The sequence below is a fragment of the Coregonus lavaretus genome, assembly GCF_964263955.1.
Source record: "Coregonus lavaretus genome assembly, chromosome: 29".
NCBI classification, from domain to species: Eukaryota; Metazoa; Chordata; class Actinopteri; order Salmoniformes; family Salmonidae; genus Coregonus; species Coregonus lavaretus.
The window spans coordinates 33,452,715-33,468,599 of record NC_140016.1 but is presented as its reverse complement, the minus strand read 5'-3'; the positions used below and the strand labels follow the sequence as shown (position 1 = coordinate 33,468,599).

At 44.2% G+C, this 15,885-nt stretch overlaps 1 protein-coding gene across 1 annotated transcript in view; it reads left to right on the top strand.

Moving 5' to 3' along the window:
- The window catches only part of LOC311104633 (short transient receptor potential channel 3-like), a gene marked incomplete at both ends in the record, with an annotated part of 103,189 nt that overhangs the window by 65,224 nt on the left and 22,080 nt on the right, over positions 1-15,885 (top strand). Inside the window, 3 exons of the mRNA XM_084146485.1 lie at positions 4,338-4,571; positions 10,125-10,389; positions 11,740-11,935. Of these exons, the coding sequence (XP_084002611.1) occupies positions 4,338-4,571; positions 10,125-10,389; positions 11,740-11,935 (695 nt within the window). The remainder of the gene's footprint in view (positions 1-4,337; positions 4,572-10,124; positions 10,390-11,739; positions 11,936-15,885) is intronic.

Sequence of the window (15,885 nt, the reverse complement as noted above, 5' to 3'; positions counted from 1 at the left end):
AAGTCTCACGATGTTGCACCTCTGGGTTTAGAAACTCTGTGACCAAGCATCTAAATGCAAGATCAATTGTCTCTGAGGAGGGAACATTTCTTCCTTTTTCTCTCCCCCTATGACGGATTGAGTGAACAAATCGATGCAGTGACTATGCCTATGTTCCATCTTCTGAATTTTGAATGGCTATGTAACGCACAGTTCAGACGTCGAATTTATGGTGCGTCAAACTGAATAGAAATTAATAGCGGGCTGGCATGATTGAGAGCTTTGCTTGATACACCGATTGGTTTCATACAACCCCACTCTCAACACTGCAGACTTCCTAGTTGTTTTTGGGCCGAATTCAGGCATAACAACGCCCTCTTGTGTAAAAGAAACCACAAAGTTTATTGCAGTAAAAGGTATGTTTGAAACAGTGAATATGATTGGTTTAATGTGTCTCGGTTAACATAACGTGTCTTCAGATTGCTTAACTCCCTTTTACTATCACAAGGAAGCTTGATAAGTAGCCTTTCTGTAATATCTGAAATTATTGGATAGCCTTTGCTGTGATGAATACAGTGTAGCCTTATTAGGAACTGTGTTTCAGATATCTCTATAAAGCTCTTATAATGAAAGGTGCTATGTTAATAGTTCAAACGCAGCGCTATCATCGCACCGAACTAACAAAAGTCTTCCAACTGCGAATCCGAGGCCATGATTGTTCTTCCGTTGTAGGTGTGGTAGTGAAGCAATTTTTATTTGCACGCAATTAACATTATTAATATGCATTACCATTACTCCTGACAGTAGAAGAACTGCTCTGACGCGCTGCATGAAACAGGGGCACGCTTCACCCGCACTGCGCCGAAAGAGCGGCAGAGCAAGGTTATTATAGTTTTGTGAATTAATATTTGTTTTTATTTGTCCATTTTTTTTTTTTGAAATTCAGTTTAGTTTCAGTTAGTTTTCAGACTTGATTTACTCATTTTTATTTAGTTTCAGTTTGATAAAAAAATATATATTTAGTTTTTATATAATTTAGCTAAAGTTTAAGTTTTAGTGTTAGGGAAAAAAAGTAGCCATTTTGTGGGAGGCTAGGAGCCATTTATGTGTTGTAGGCCTATAGTTATTTTTTTGGGGGGTGTCTTCTTGCCACTTGAGGGCAGTAATACATAAGGGGATGGGAGAGGACGATAGACTTGGACAGATGTAACATCTCTATCTGTATCATGATGGCATCAGTGAGAGCATGTGCAGCGCCATTGAGGCCATCTCTGTCTTGAAAAATAAAATGTTCTTCTTCATAAGTAAAATTTGTTGGCTGATCCCATCTGATGACCCGGCTGTTACGAATCCAACCGGGTCATCAGGTCATGCCAACCAGGTCATCAGGAGGGATCAGCCAATGAAGATGGAAGTCCCGCCCAGTTGGCTAAATCAAAATGGTGAAAGTTCTAAATTGCGCAGCCCATGCTAACACAGGCTTTTAGCCAGTAGAGGACTCCATACAACTCCATGGCCAGGACATAGGTTTAGTTAGGTTTAAATTATAAATCAATTCTAATGTGACTTGGATTTAAAGGATAAGCGCCTACACTGGTGCACGAAATATGGTGGAAGGAAACTCTCTTTGGTAGTATACACTACCATTCAAAAGTTTGGGGCCTCACAGGTCCTCAATTGGCAGATTCATTAAATAGTACCCGCAAAACACCAGTCTCAACGTCATCAGTGAATAGGCGACTTCGGGATGCTGACCTTCTAGGCAGAGTTGCAAAGAAAAAGCCATATCTCAGACTGGCCAATAAAAACAAAAGATTAAGATGGGCAGTCTGAGATATGGCTTTTTCTTTGCAACTGCCTAGAAGGTCAGCATCCCGGAGCCGCCTCTTCACTGTTAACGTTGAGACTGGTGTTTTGCGGATACTATTTAATGAAGCTGCCAGTTGACGACCTGTGAGGCGCCTGTTTCTCAAACTAGACACTCTAATGTATTTGTCCTCTTGCTCAGTTGTGCACCGGGGCCTCCCACTCCTCTTTCTATTCTGGTTAGAGACAGTTTGCGCCGTGAACGGAGTAGTACACAGCGTTGTACAAGATCTTCAGTTTTTTGGCAATTTCTCGCATGGAATAGCCTTCATTTCTCAGAACAAGAATAGACTGACGAGTTTCAGAAGAAAGTTATTTGTTTCTGGCCATTTTGAGCCTGTAATCGAACCCACAATTGCTGATGCTCCAGATACTCAATTAGTCTCAAGAAGGCCAGTTTTATTGCTTCTTTAATCAGCACAACAGTTTTCAGCTGTGATAACATAATTGCAAAAGGGGTTTCTAATGATCAATTAGCCTTTTAAAATGATAAACATGGATTAGCAAACACAACTGTATTTCTGATCAATTTGATGTTATTTTAATGGACAAAAAAATTGTCTTTCTTTGGAAAACAAGGACATTTCTAAGCGACCCCAAACTTTTGAACGGTAGTGTATGTAGGACGAATCAAATACCTTTACCTTTATCTGACAGAAAGGAGGGAGAAAAAAAAAACGAATGAACTCATGGCACATTAGACATGTTGTGTTTATGTAATATTAAACATGTGTCATTGACTAACCTCTTCAAATATGGTTAATAAAAACAGTTGCAACAATAGCAAAAACATAAGCAATACAACCAAACAAGATTTTCTGGTTTATCTTCAAGAAGACTGTGTTTCAGAGAGGTGGTCGTTCGATTTCTCAAGATGACATGCTGAATAATGTCTTGAATGCTTGGGATGCAGGGGCAGAAACCAGATCCAGTTCCACAGGGCACAGCTTTGGATGAACAGCCATCCTTGCCTGCCAGAACTGGAGAGGTGACTCTTCCAGGTATTTCTGCAGCGCATACGGGGCACTTAATGCCCTGCCAGGTTGACCCCCGTATGGACAGCGACCTCAGACACAATCTTCGATGTGAGGAAATCTTTATTTCTCAAGAACTGTGTTTGAGATGCTTGCTGGATTCATCGTGCTGGCATCTTGCTGGGGTCCTGCTGCTCCACACTCTCTGATTTGCTGAAGTACAAAAGACTCTGCTTCCCTCATCAGTGGCCATCACTGTTGAGCGAAGGGCCAGAGACACACTTAGGTCCATCAGGCAAGCTGCTGCAGGGATTGGATCGAAGTTGGCTGCCAGAGGATTCAGTATGCATGCAAAGCACTCACACAGTGACTTCAGGAGGACCTGTGTCAACTGTTTTGCAACAGTAGTTGACTGCAATTGTGCCTCAAGGTTGAGAAGGCACGGCACCACATCAAACAGCATGTCAGTTTGAAGTTGGTCGGTGTGGATTGCGAACAGCTCCTGCAACTTCAAGCTGCGCTAGCTTAGCCCAGTCACGCACTACTGGCAGCATTTACCCGCCAGATTCAGAAGCTCGAAAACCCCATTATAGTTTAGAAGAAACAAAACGTAATTTTTTATGGTTTTTATTTAATTTTAGTTAGTTTTGCAGTCAAAGATAATAGTTTCAGTCTAGTTTTAGTTTTTCTGATGTTTTTTATTATTAATTGTTTCACTACATTTACATTTAGCAGATGCTCTTATCCAGAGCGACTTACAGGAGCAATTAGAGTTAAGTGCCTTGCTCAAGGGCATCTCGACAGACTTTTCACCTAGTCAGCTCAGGGATTAAAACCAGCGACCTTTTGGTTACTGGCCCAACGCTCTTAAACGCTAGGATTTTCCTTTTCAGCGTATACTAAATAGTTTTTCCAATGTATTTTTTTATTTTTTTTATTTTTATTTTTTATTTTTTACTATAATAACCTTGCTGCCGAACTATTGCCAAAAGTCAGACGAGGTGCACTGCATAGTTTCAAATGGCACTCTATCCCCACTCTTCAGTCCAAAGAGAAAGTGGCATATTTTTTTGTTCGGTGCGGCGATAGAGCTGTGTTTGTACTAGGGCTTAGAGGTTTTATTCTGTAGTGATTCAGTAAATGCACAGATAGATTAATTAAGTTGATTTAATAAACAAATTAACCTATTGTCAGGCCCTCAAGGTGGTTTCATTAGGTAGACATTAGGTGGTTACTGAATCAACACACTGCAGTCTCACTATTGCCAGATGATTCAATGGTCATGTTAATTAGGGCACGACATAGCAAGGGAAAACAAAAGCCTGCATTTCTTATTGGATACGTCCAGATAGTCCTTCCTCGTTTCAGACCTTTTTTTTCAGTTTTTAACCTAAGAAACACAACCCATGTCCTCTTGTTGTTGTTACCTCTGCAGAAATGTTTCTCTCAGTTTCAGAACCTTTTAATCTGTTTGGTGCCTATTGAACACAACCCACAACTTTGTTGCCTCCTCTGCAGGGATGATGTGGTCGGAGTGTAAGGAGCTGTGGACAGAGGGGCCCAGGGAGTACACCCAGCAGCTGTGGAACGTTCTGGACTTCGGCATGCTCTCCATCTTCATTGCCGCTTTCACAGCCCGGTTCTTTGCCTTTGTACAGGCCACCAGAGCCCAGCAGTACGTCAACGAAAAGATCCACGCCACCGACCTCTCCCTGGTGACCCTACCCCCGGAGGTCAAATACTTTACCTACGGTGAGAGAAGAGCTCTTGTATACATTTTTTCCTCAAATCAGGATGCACCCAATCAAATGTTATTTGTCACAGAAATAGTGACACGAGCAATAAATACACAGTGAATAATGAATAACATTAACAAGTAAAAGTAACATGGCTGTATAGAGAGTACCAGTACCGAGTCGATGTGCAGGGGTACGATGTAATTGAGGTTGCTATGTTCATATAGGTAGGGGTAAAGTGACTAGGCAACAGTATAGATAACAGACAGTAGCAGCGTCGTGTGTGTGTGTATGTGTGTGTTGGGATGTCAGTGTAAGTATGTGTGAGAGTAGAGTCCAGTGTGTGTGCATGGAGTGCAAGAGAGTTAGTGCAAAACAGTGTAAAAGCAGGTAGTCCGGGTAGCCATTTTATTAGCTAATTAGCAGTCTTGTTTAGCAGTCTTATGGCTTGGGGTTAGAAGATGTTCAGGGTCCTGTTGGTTCCAAACTTGACAACAGTGTATGGCTTGGGTGGCTGAAGTCTTTGACAATTTTTTGGGCCTTCCTCTGACACCGCCTGGTATAGCGGTCCTGGATGGCAGGGAGCTCAGCCCCAGGGATGTACTGGGCCATACTCACTACTCTCTGTAGCGGCTTGCGGTCGGGTACCTTGCAGTTGCCATACCAAGCGGTGATGCAGCCAGTCAAGATGCTCTCAATGGTGCAGCTGTAGACTTTTTTGAGGATCTGAGGGGCCATGCCAAATATTTTCAGCCTCCTGAGGGGGAAGTGGCACAAACGTGCCCTTTTCACAACTGTGGGGATGTGTATGGACCATGTTAATTCCTTAATGATGTGGACAAAGAGGAACTTGAAGCTCTCGACCCGCTCTAATACAGCCCCATCGATGTGGATGGGGGCATACTCGCCCCTCCATTTCCTGTAGTCCACGATCAGCTCCTTGCTGTAGTTGAGGGAGAGGTTGTTGTCCTGGCACCAAACTGCCAGGTCACTGACTTTCTCCCTACAGGCTGCCTCATCAACATTGGTGATCATTCGTACCACCGGCTTGTCATCAGCAAACTTGATGATGGTGTTGGAGCCGTGCGGGCCACGCAGTCGTGGGTGAACAGGGAGTACAGGAAGGGACAAAAGCATACTCCCCTGAGGGGCCCCGTGTTAATGGTCAGCGTGTCGGATGTGTTGTTGCCTACCCTCACCGTCTGGGGGCGGCCTGTCAGGAAGTGCAGGATTGAGTTGCAGAGGGAGGCGTTCAGTCCCAGGGTCCTGAGCTTGGTGATGAGCTTGGAGTGCACTATGATGTTGAATGCTGAGCTGTAGTGAATGAACAGCATTTTTACATGGGTATTCCTTTTGTCTAGGTGGGTGAGGGCAGTGTGGATCACAAAAGAGAAGGCGTCATCTGTGGGTCTGTTGGGACGGTATGCGAATTGGAGTGGGTTCAGGGTGTCTGGGATGATAGTGTTGATGTGAGCCATGACCAGCCTTTCAAAGCATTTCATGGTTATAGATGTGAGTGCTACGGGGCGATAGTAATTTAGGCAGGTTACCTTGGCGTTCTTGGGCATGGGGACTATGGTGGTCTGTTTGAAACAAGTTGGTATTACAGACCATTTCTGAGATGGTTGAAAATGTCAGTGAAGACACTTGCCAGCTGGTCAGTGCATGATCAGAGTACGCGTCCTGGTATTCCGTCTGGCCCCGCGGCCTTGTGAATGTTAACCTGTTTAAAGGTCTTACTCGCTACTTAGAGCGAGATCACACAGTCATCCGGAACAGCTGGTGTTCTCATGCATGGTTCAGTGTTGCATGCCTCGAAGGAGCATATAAGGCTTTTAGCTCGTCTGATAGACTCATGTCGCTGGGCAGCTCACGGCTGGGTTTCCCTTTATAATCCATGATAATTTACAAGCCCTGCCTCATCCGTCGAGCATCAGAGCCGGCGTAGTAGGATTCGATCTTAGTCCTGTATTGATGCTTTGCCTGTTTGATGGCTCGTCGGAGGGTGTAGCGGGATTTCTTATAAGCTTTGGATGAATGTCCCGCTCCTTGAAAGTGGCAGCTCTAGCCTTTCGCTCAGTGCGGATGTTGCCTGTAATCCATGGCTTCTGGTTGGGGTATGTACAGTTGAAGTCGGAAGTTTACATACACCTTAGCCAAATACATTTAAACTCAGTTTTTCACAATTCCTGACATTTAATTCTAGTAAAAATTCCCTGTCTTAGGTCAGTTATGATTACCACTTTATTTTAAGAATGTGAAATGTCAGAATAATAGTAGAGAGCATGATTTATTTCAGCTTTTATTTCTTTCATCACATTCCCAGTGGGTCAGAAGTTTACATACACTCAATTAGTATTTGGTAGCATTGCCTTTAAATTGTTTAACTTGGGTCAAACATTTCGGGTAGCCTTCCAGCAGCTTCCCACAATAAGTTTGGTGAATTTTGGCCCATTCCTCCTGACCGAGCTGGTGTAACTGAGTCAGGTTTGTAGGCCTCCTTGCTCGCAAACGTTTTTTCAGTTCTGCCCACAAATGTTCTATAGGATTGAGGTCAGGGCTTTGTGATGGCCACTCCAATACCTTGACTTTGTTGTCCTTAAGCCATTTTGCCACAACTTTGGAAGTATGCTTGGGGTCATTGTTCATTTGGAAGACCCATTTGCGACCAAGCTTTAACTTCCTGACTGATGTCTTGAGATGTTGCTTCAATATATCCACATAATTTTCCTTCCTCATGATGCCATCTATTTTGTGAAGTGCACCATCCCCTCCTGCAGCAAAGCACCCCCACAGCATGAAGCTGCCACCCCCGTGCTTCACGGTTGGGATGGTGTTCTTCGGCTTGCAAGACTCCCTTTTTCCTCCAAACATAACGAAGGTCATTATGGCCAAACAGTTCTATTTTTGTTTCATCAGACCAGAGGACATTCCTCCAAAAAGTGCGATCTTTGTCCCCAAGTGCAGTTGCAAACCGTAGTCTGTCTTTTTTATGGCGGTTTTGGAGCAGTGGCTTCTTCCTTGCTGAGCGGTTTCCTCCAGCATCTTCACAAGGTCCTTTGCTGTTGTTCTGGGATTGATTTGCACTTTTCGCACCAAAGTAGGTTCATCTCTAGGAGACAGAGCACGTCTCCTTCTTGAGCGGTATGACGGCTGCATGGTCCCATGGTGTTTATACTTGCATACTATTGTTTGTACAGATGAACGTGGTACCTTCAGGTGTTTGGAAATTGCTCCCAATGATGAACCAGACTTGTGGAGGTCTACACATTTTTTTCTGAGGTCTTGGCTGATTTATTTTCATTTTCCCATGATGTCAAGCAAAGAGGCACTGAGTTTGAAGGTAGGCCTTGAAATACATCCACAGGTACACCTCCAATTGACTCAAATTATGTCAATTAGCCTATCAGAAACTTCTAAAGCCATGACATCATTTTCTGGAATTTTCCAAGCTGTTTAAAGGCACAGTCAACTTAGTGTATGTAAACCTCTGACCCACTGGAATTGTGATACAGTGAATTATAAGTGAAATAATCTGTCTGTAAACAATTGTTGGAAAAATTACTTGTGTCATGCACAAAGTACATGTCCTAACCGACTTGCCAAAACTATAGTTTGTTAACAAGAAATGTGTGGAGTGGTTGAAAAACTAGTTTTAATGACTCCAACCTAAGTGTATGTAAACTTCCGACTTCAACTGTACATACGGTCACTGTGAAGACAACGTCGTCGATGCACTTATTAATGAAGCCGGTAACTGATGTGGTAAAACTCCTCAATGTTATCGTATGAATCCCGGAACATATTCCATTCTGTGCCAGCAACATAGTCCTGTAGCTTAGCATCCGCTTCCTCAGACCACTTCCGTACTGAGCGCATCACTGGTACTTCCTGTTTGAGCTTTTGCTTGTAAGCAGGAATCAGGAGGATAGAGTTAGGGTCTGATTTCCCAAAAGGAGGGCGAGGGAGGGCCTTGTATGCGTTTCTGAGTGTGGAGTAAAGGTGATTTAGAGTTGTGTTGCCTCTATTTGCACAGGTGACATGCTTGTAAAAATCTGGTCAAACGTATTTCAGTTTTCTTGCATTAAAACGCGGCCTCTGAATGTGCATTTTCTTGTTTGTTTATGGCCCTAAACAGCTCGTTGAGTGTGGTGTTAGTGCTAGCATTGGTTTGTGGTGGTAAATAGACATCTACGAAAAATATAGATGGAAAGTCTCTTGTTAAATAGTATGGTCTGGAGTTTATCATGAGGTATTCTAACTCAGGCAAGCAAAAACTGTAGGCTTCCTTAACATTAGAGATCACGCATCCCTCCCCCTCTCGCCTTACCCAAGTCTGACGTCTGATCTTGACGATGCATAGAAAAACCAGCGAGTTGTATATCCATGTCCTCGTTCAGCCACGACTCTGAGAAACATAGGATATTACAGTTTTTTCAGGTCCCGTTGATAGGATTGTCTCGAATGGAGCTCATCCAGTTTGTTCTCCAGTGACTGCATGTTCGCCAACAAAACAGAGGTCAATGGTGGTCTACTTGCTCGCCGACGTAGTCTCGTCAAGACACCACCTTGCTTGCCTCTCTTTCGCCGCTGCTTCCTCTTCCGAGTCCCATGGATCAGGGCCTGGTCCGTGGTAAGCAAAATGTCCAAAGCTGTCAACTCGTTGAAGTAGAAATCGTCATCAAATCGAGGTTAATTATCGCTGTTCTGATGTCCAGAAGCAGTTTTCGGTCATATAAAATGATGGCGAGAAACATTATGTACCAAAAAATGTAAGATCAGCAGGTTTTAAATTTTTTTATAGCAGAATTCGTCAGGAGCCGTAAGACGGCAGCTATCCACTGCAGCGCCATCTTCTTATACCCGTGATACAGTTGAGACAAGTAGGCATCTTACACACATCTACAAATACCACCACAAATGTCAATACTAATTTTTCCTAACCACTTGCCCTGCAAGACGTGTAACGGTGTTATCAATGATTATGCTTAAGGGCAGGCACACTAATCTCAAGAATCATTAGATTATTAACACAGGTTAAGCTCTAATTGTCTAATTGTGCACAGTGAGATACACGTACATAATTATTTTAAGTGCAACATCATCCACCTGGTACACTGCACACAGAAGGGAGAAAAAGGATCATTAGATATATCATTAGAACATGCAAAAGGGCAACATTTAAAATCACACAAACACCTGTTTTTAATTTGACATTGAGAGCATAAGTGGCCTATGCAAATAGTGGTAGCATTTTATTTTATAGTCCTGTTTCATTTAGTTTTACCTGATATTTACTGAGAAATTACGAGGTTTACTGAGAAATTATATGTATTGATGCTTGTGTTGATGAATCCTAAAGAAACAAAAGACTACTTTTAGGGGAATTATTATATAATTACAATTTGCTGTGTTACTTCAAAGCCCACAAAGACCTAGTCGGACTGTAAAACAAAGTGTAACCCAACCATTGTGTAGAACAGTCATATAGCACAATGCATTAAACACATTGTACATGTTACTGTGAGTGATAAGAAAACGACTGACTGTTGCCCATTCTTCCACGTAGCAAGGGACAAATGGCTGCCGTCGGACCCCCAGCTGATCTCAGAAGGACTGTACGCCATCGCTGTGGTGCTGAGCTTCACACGCATTGCCTACATTCTGCCGGCTAATGAGAGCTTTGGACCACTCCAGATCTCCCTGGGCCGCACGGTCAAAGACATCTTCAAGTTTATGGTCCTGTTCATCATGGTCTTCCTGGCGTTCATGATCGGCATGTTCATCCTCTATTCTTACTACTTGGGTGCCAAGGTCAACCCGGCCTTCACCACGTGAGTGATATAGCAGACATATAGAGGACACTTGTGTATAGAGGACACTTATTGGAATAGACGTATGGGGAGATACTTATGGGGACAGACTTATGGGTACTCACCACATAAGAGAACCTTAATTGATGGTCACTCAGGGAGGTCTGGAGTCAGTGACAGGAACTACTCCGTACACAGTTACTGTGTATGGACTGACAGTCAGTAGGGAGGCTTTGTACACATTCAACCATACTGTTTTGTCCCCAAAGCCCCTAAAATGAATACACTTCTAAAACATAAGACTAGAGAATAAGATTGGTACACATTTATAAAGTAAGACTGCCTGGGACCTATCTACATTAAACACATTTTTTTTTAAATTCAACAAATGAGTTCTCCATTCATGTAGGGAGCTCTTTTCTTCCTCTATTGAGCCCATTCATGCAGTGCTAGCTCACTCAGTCTATCGACTCAGTCATTGTAGTGCAGAATCAAGTTGAAAATGGCCCACCTTGGACTCCCTTTCTAAGAGTTCCTCAAAACTGAATTGGAAAAGGCACCGCCGAGCTTGTGGCAGCTCAGCAAAAATAACTAATTTCACACTGGAGTGGATTACCGCCAAGGTTACTCTTTCCAAGCTGAGGCTGAGAAAATGAAATCCTTCCCATTGTTATGGTTATTGTTTTCCTGAATTGTCTTAGTGTCCATATTGAATTTCATTAGGGCCCCGTGTAGCTCAGTTGGTAGAGCATGGCGCTTGCAACGCCAGGGTTGTGGGTTCGTTTCCCACGGGGGGCCAGTATGAAAAATGTATGCACTCACTAACTGTAAGTCGCTCTGGATAAGAGCGTCTGCTAAATGACTAAAATGTAATTAGCCAAGTTGCCTTGGCATAAATGGAACACACACACATCTAACATTGCCAGGAGTCACAATGGTCATTTCTGCCCTTACCAAGGACATCTGTGGAAATCATATTACACAAAATATAAAATACAGCAACATCACCTGAAATAAAAATATATAATTTCATGGCAACAATTCTCACGAAGCTGTCCTTCAATCTCGTTATAAATGTTTCTCGAAGGGACTTTGGCAAACAGAATACTATAACACAGGATGATGCAGTCATCTAATTTTAGTATTAAGCAAGACATGCTAAGATATTTGGTTCATTCCCCACACATCATACAGCTACATGTTTGCCCCTTATAAGTTAGGCTACACATGAGCACACTTTATTTGAAGCAGCACTTTATCGCCTGTCACTTTGGGCAAAAGCTAAATGTAGTTTAACCACGAAATAGAAACCCCCAATCTGATCAGCCTGTCCTGTAACTTTCTTATCCCCTTCCTTCCTTGTCACAACAGGGTGGAGGAGAGCTTCAAGACTCTGTTCTGGTCTATATTTGGACTGTCTGAGGTGTCCTCCGTGGTGCTCAAGTACAACCACAAGTTCATCGAGAACATCGGCTATGTGCTCTATGGAATCTACAATGTGACCATGGTGGTGGTGTTGCTCAACATGCTGATCGCCATGATCAACAGCTCTTATCAAGAGATCGAGGTGAGTCACTGGTGTAGTGAAGTTGCCCCTAGATGCTGATCTTGGGTAAATGTAACATTTCCCCCACTAATCATTAAGGTTAGGATTGGGGAAGTGAAGCCAATCCTAGCTCTGTACCTAGGGGGAAACTTCACCCCAGAGGTAAGTTAATGGCACCTGTAGACCCACCATTTCATCTGGTTATAGTTATAGGGATACTAGTGTATTTTGGGGTAATCTTTTTATATACAGTGCATTCGGAAAGTATTCAGACCCCTTCACTTTTTCAAAATTTTGTTACGTTACAGCCTTATTCTAAAATGGATACAATTATTTTTTCCCTCATAATGACAAATCAGAAACAGATCAAATCAAATCTAATTGTATTTGTCACAAACACGTGTTTAGCAGATGTTATTGCGGGTGTAGCGAAATGCATGTGCTTCTAGCTCCGACAGTGCAGTTATATCTAACAAGTAATATCTAACAATTTCACAACATATACCCAATACACACAAATCTAGTAAGGAATGAAATGTAAGAATATATACATATATGGACAAGCAATGACAGAGCGGCATGGACTAAGATACAGTAGAATATTATAGAATAGAAAACAGTATATACATATGAGATGAGTAGTGCAAGATATGTAAACATTATTAGCTCAGAAAGTGTTTTGCATCATTACATACAGCTGGGGGAAACTATTGGATATCAGAGCGGCGGTAACTCACCAGCATTACGAACAGGAATACAACTTCCCCGAAGCAGATCCTTTGTTTGCTCTCCCCAGGGCAACTGAACTGATTCCAGCGACTGACCCAAAACATCACCAGCGGAGGAGAGGCACTCGGAGCGGCCTGCTGGTTCTACTTAGAAGGCACGCACACCACCCACCGCTTCCAAGTTTCTACTCGCTAATGTTGTAGGCTAATCACCACTGCCCCCATAGCACCAGTTAGCCTTGAGCTAGCCCCGGCTATCTACCTCTCTGTCTACCGGACGGGAGTAGCCAGCTAACCAGCTAACTAGCTACTTGCTATTAGCCACCGTTAGCGGCTTTTCTCCATTGTCCGTGGCCTGCACTACCTACCAGCCAGCTCTAGCCTGGACTATTATCGGCCAGTCTGCACTGTCTGCACAGCGAGTTATCGACCCAGATTTTCTGCCGGAATCACTGAATCACTGGACCTTTAACACTGGATAATCGCAACTAGCTAGCTGCAACCAAATGAACGTTGTTGTTGGCTAATCAGCCTTGAGCTAGCCTTGAGTCAGGCACATCTCCCGGCTATCTACCTCTCTGACAACCGGACGGGACCTCCTAGAGTCGACACGGAGCCCTGCCGATCCATCACGACTGGTCTGCCGACGTAATCGTCTGTGGTTTCAACAGGCTTCCCGTTGTGACGACCACGAAGATCCATCTGCTAGCCCCGGCCCGCTAGCACATGCAAACTACAACCGTGCTTCCTGCTCGCTGTGCTGAAGCACCAATTTGAACTGCTCTCAGACTCACATATTGCTGTTCACTGGACCTTATGATCACTCAGCTGCACAGCTGATGCCTGCTGGACTGTTCCTTTACACGGTACCCTGTCCTGTTTATTCTGTTTAGCCTCAGCCCAAACTTTATCGCCATTACCAGTTGTTGTCTTAGCTCTCTCTAATAACACCTGTTATTGCTTTATGCCTCTCTCCCATGTCAATATGCCTTGTCTATTGCTGTTCCAGTTAGTTCTTATTATACAATTTCACTGTAGAACCCCAAGTCCCTCTCAAACTGCCTCAAATAGTTCCTTTGTTCCACCCCCCATACACGCCGAGACCGGCTCAATCGGTGCCTCCAGTGATGCTATCTCTTTCATTGTTACCCAACGCTTAGGTTTACCTCCACTGTACTCATATCCTTCCATATCCTTGTCTGTACATAATGCCCTGAATCTTTTCTACAACGCCCGGAAATCTGCCCCCTTTATTCTCTGTACCCAACGCACTAGAATACCAGTTCTTAAAGCCTTTAGCCGTATCCTTATTCTACTCCTCCTCTGTTCCTCTGGTGATGTAGAGGCTAACCCAGGCCCTGCAGTCCCCAGTATCACTCCTACTCCCCAGGAGCTATCATTTGTTGACTTCTGTAACCGTAAAAGCCTTGGTTTTCTGCACGTTAACATCAGAAGGCTCCTTCCTAAGTTAGAGTTATTCACTGCGTTAGCACACTCCGCCAACCCTGATGTTCTAGCAGTGTCTGAATCCTGGCTTAGGAAGGCCACCAAAAATTCTGAAATTTCCATCCCCAACTACAACATTTTCCGTCTAGATAGAACTGCCAAAGGGGGTGGAGTTGCAATCTACTGTAGAGATAGCCTGCAGAGCTCTATCATACTATCCAGGTCTGTGCCCAAACAGTTTGAGCTTCTACTTCTAAAAATCCACCTTTTCAGAAATAAGTCTCTCACTGTTGCCTCTTGCTACAGACCCCCCTCAGCCCCCAGCTGTGCCCTGGACACCATATGTGAATTGATTGCCCCCCATTTATCCTCAGAGTTCGTACTGCTTGGTGACCTAAATTGGGATATGCTTAACACCCCGGACATCCTACAATCCAAACTAGATGCCCTCAATCTCACACAAATTATCAACGAACCTACCAGGCACAACCCTAAATCCGTAAACATGGGTACCCTCATAGATATCATCCTGACTAACTTACCCTCTAAATACACCTCCGCTGTCTTCAACCAGGATCTCAGCGGTCAAACGACCACCCCTCATCACTGTCAAAGACTCCCTAAAACACTTTAGCGAGCAGGCCTTCCTAATTGACCTGGCCCAGGTATCCTGGATGGATATAGATCTCATTCCGTCAGTAGAGGATGCCTGGTTGTTCTTTAAAAGTAATTTCCTCTCAATCTTAAATAAACATGCCCCATTCAAAAATTACAGAACTAAGAACAGATATAGCCCCTGGTTCTCCTCAGACTTGACTGCCCTTGACCAGCACAAAAACATCCTGTGGCGTACTGCATTAGCATATGCAACTTTTCAGGGAAGTTAGGAACCAATATACACAAGAAGTTAGGAAAGCAAAGGCTAACTTTTTCAAACAGAAATTTGCATCCTGTAGCACTAACTCCAAAAAGTTTTGGGACACTGTAAAGTCCATAGAGAATAAGAGCACCTCCTCCCAGCTGCCCACTGCACTGAGGCTAGGAAACACTATCACCACCAATAAATCTACAATAATCGAGAATTTCAACAAGCATTTTGCTATGGCTGGCCATGCTTTTGTCACGATCGTCAGGAACAGATGAGGACCAAGGCGCAGCGTTGCAGGCAAACATACTCTTTATTGAGCGAAACACGATCAAAACAACAAAGACGGTAACGTGACAGTTCACGGTCAAACACAACCAACTTGAAACAAGAACCCACAAAAACAAAGGAAAAACCGACAGTTTAAATATGGCTCCCAATCAGAGACAACCAGCAAACAGCTGACACTCGTTGCCTCTGATTGGGAGTCACTCAGGCCAACATAGAAATAGAGTACCTAGATCTACACACCCTGGCTCAACATAACAGTGTCCCCAGAGCCAGGGCGTGACAGTACCCCCCCCTAAAGGCGCGGACTCCGACCGCGCCAACTAAATACCACAGGGGAGGGACCGGGTGGGCACTCCGCCTTGGCGGCGGATCCGGCTCCGGGCCTGATCCCCACTCCCTCTCCAACCCCCCAAAGTACCCCTGGTCCGGTCTGGCCCTGCTGGCCGGAGCCGGACTGACGACACGCACCCCTGGCTTGGTGCGTGGAGCAGGAACGGACCGGACCGGGCTGACGATGCGCACCCCTGGCTTGGTGCGTGGAGTAGCAACTGGCCGGACCGGGCTGACGATACACACCCCTGGCTTGGTGCGTGGAGCAGGAATGGACCGGACCGGGCTGACGATGCGCACCCCTGGCTTGG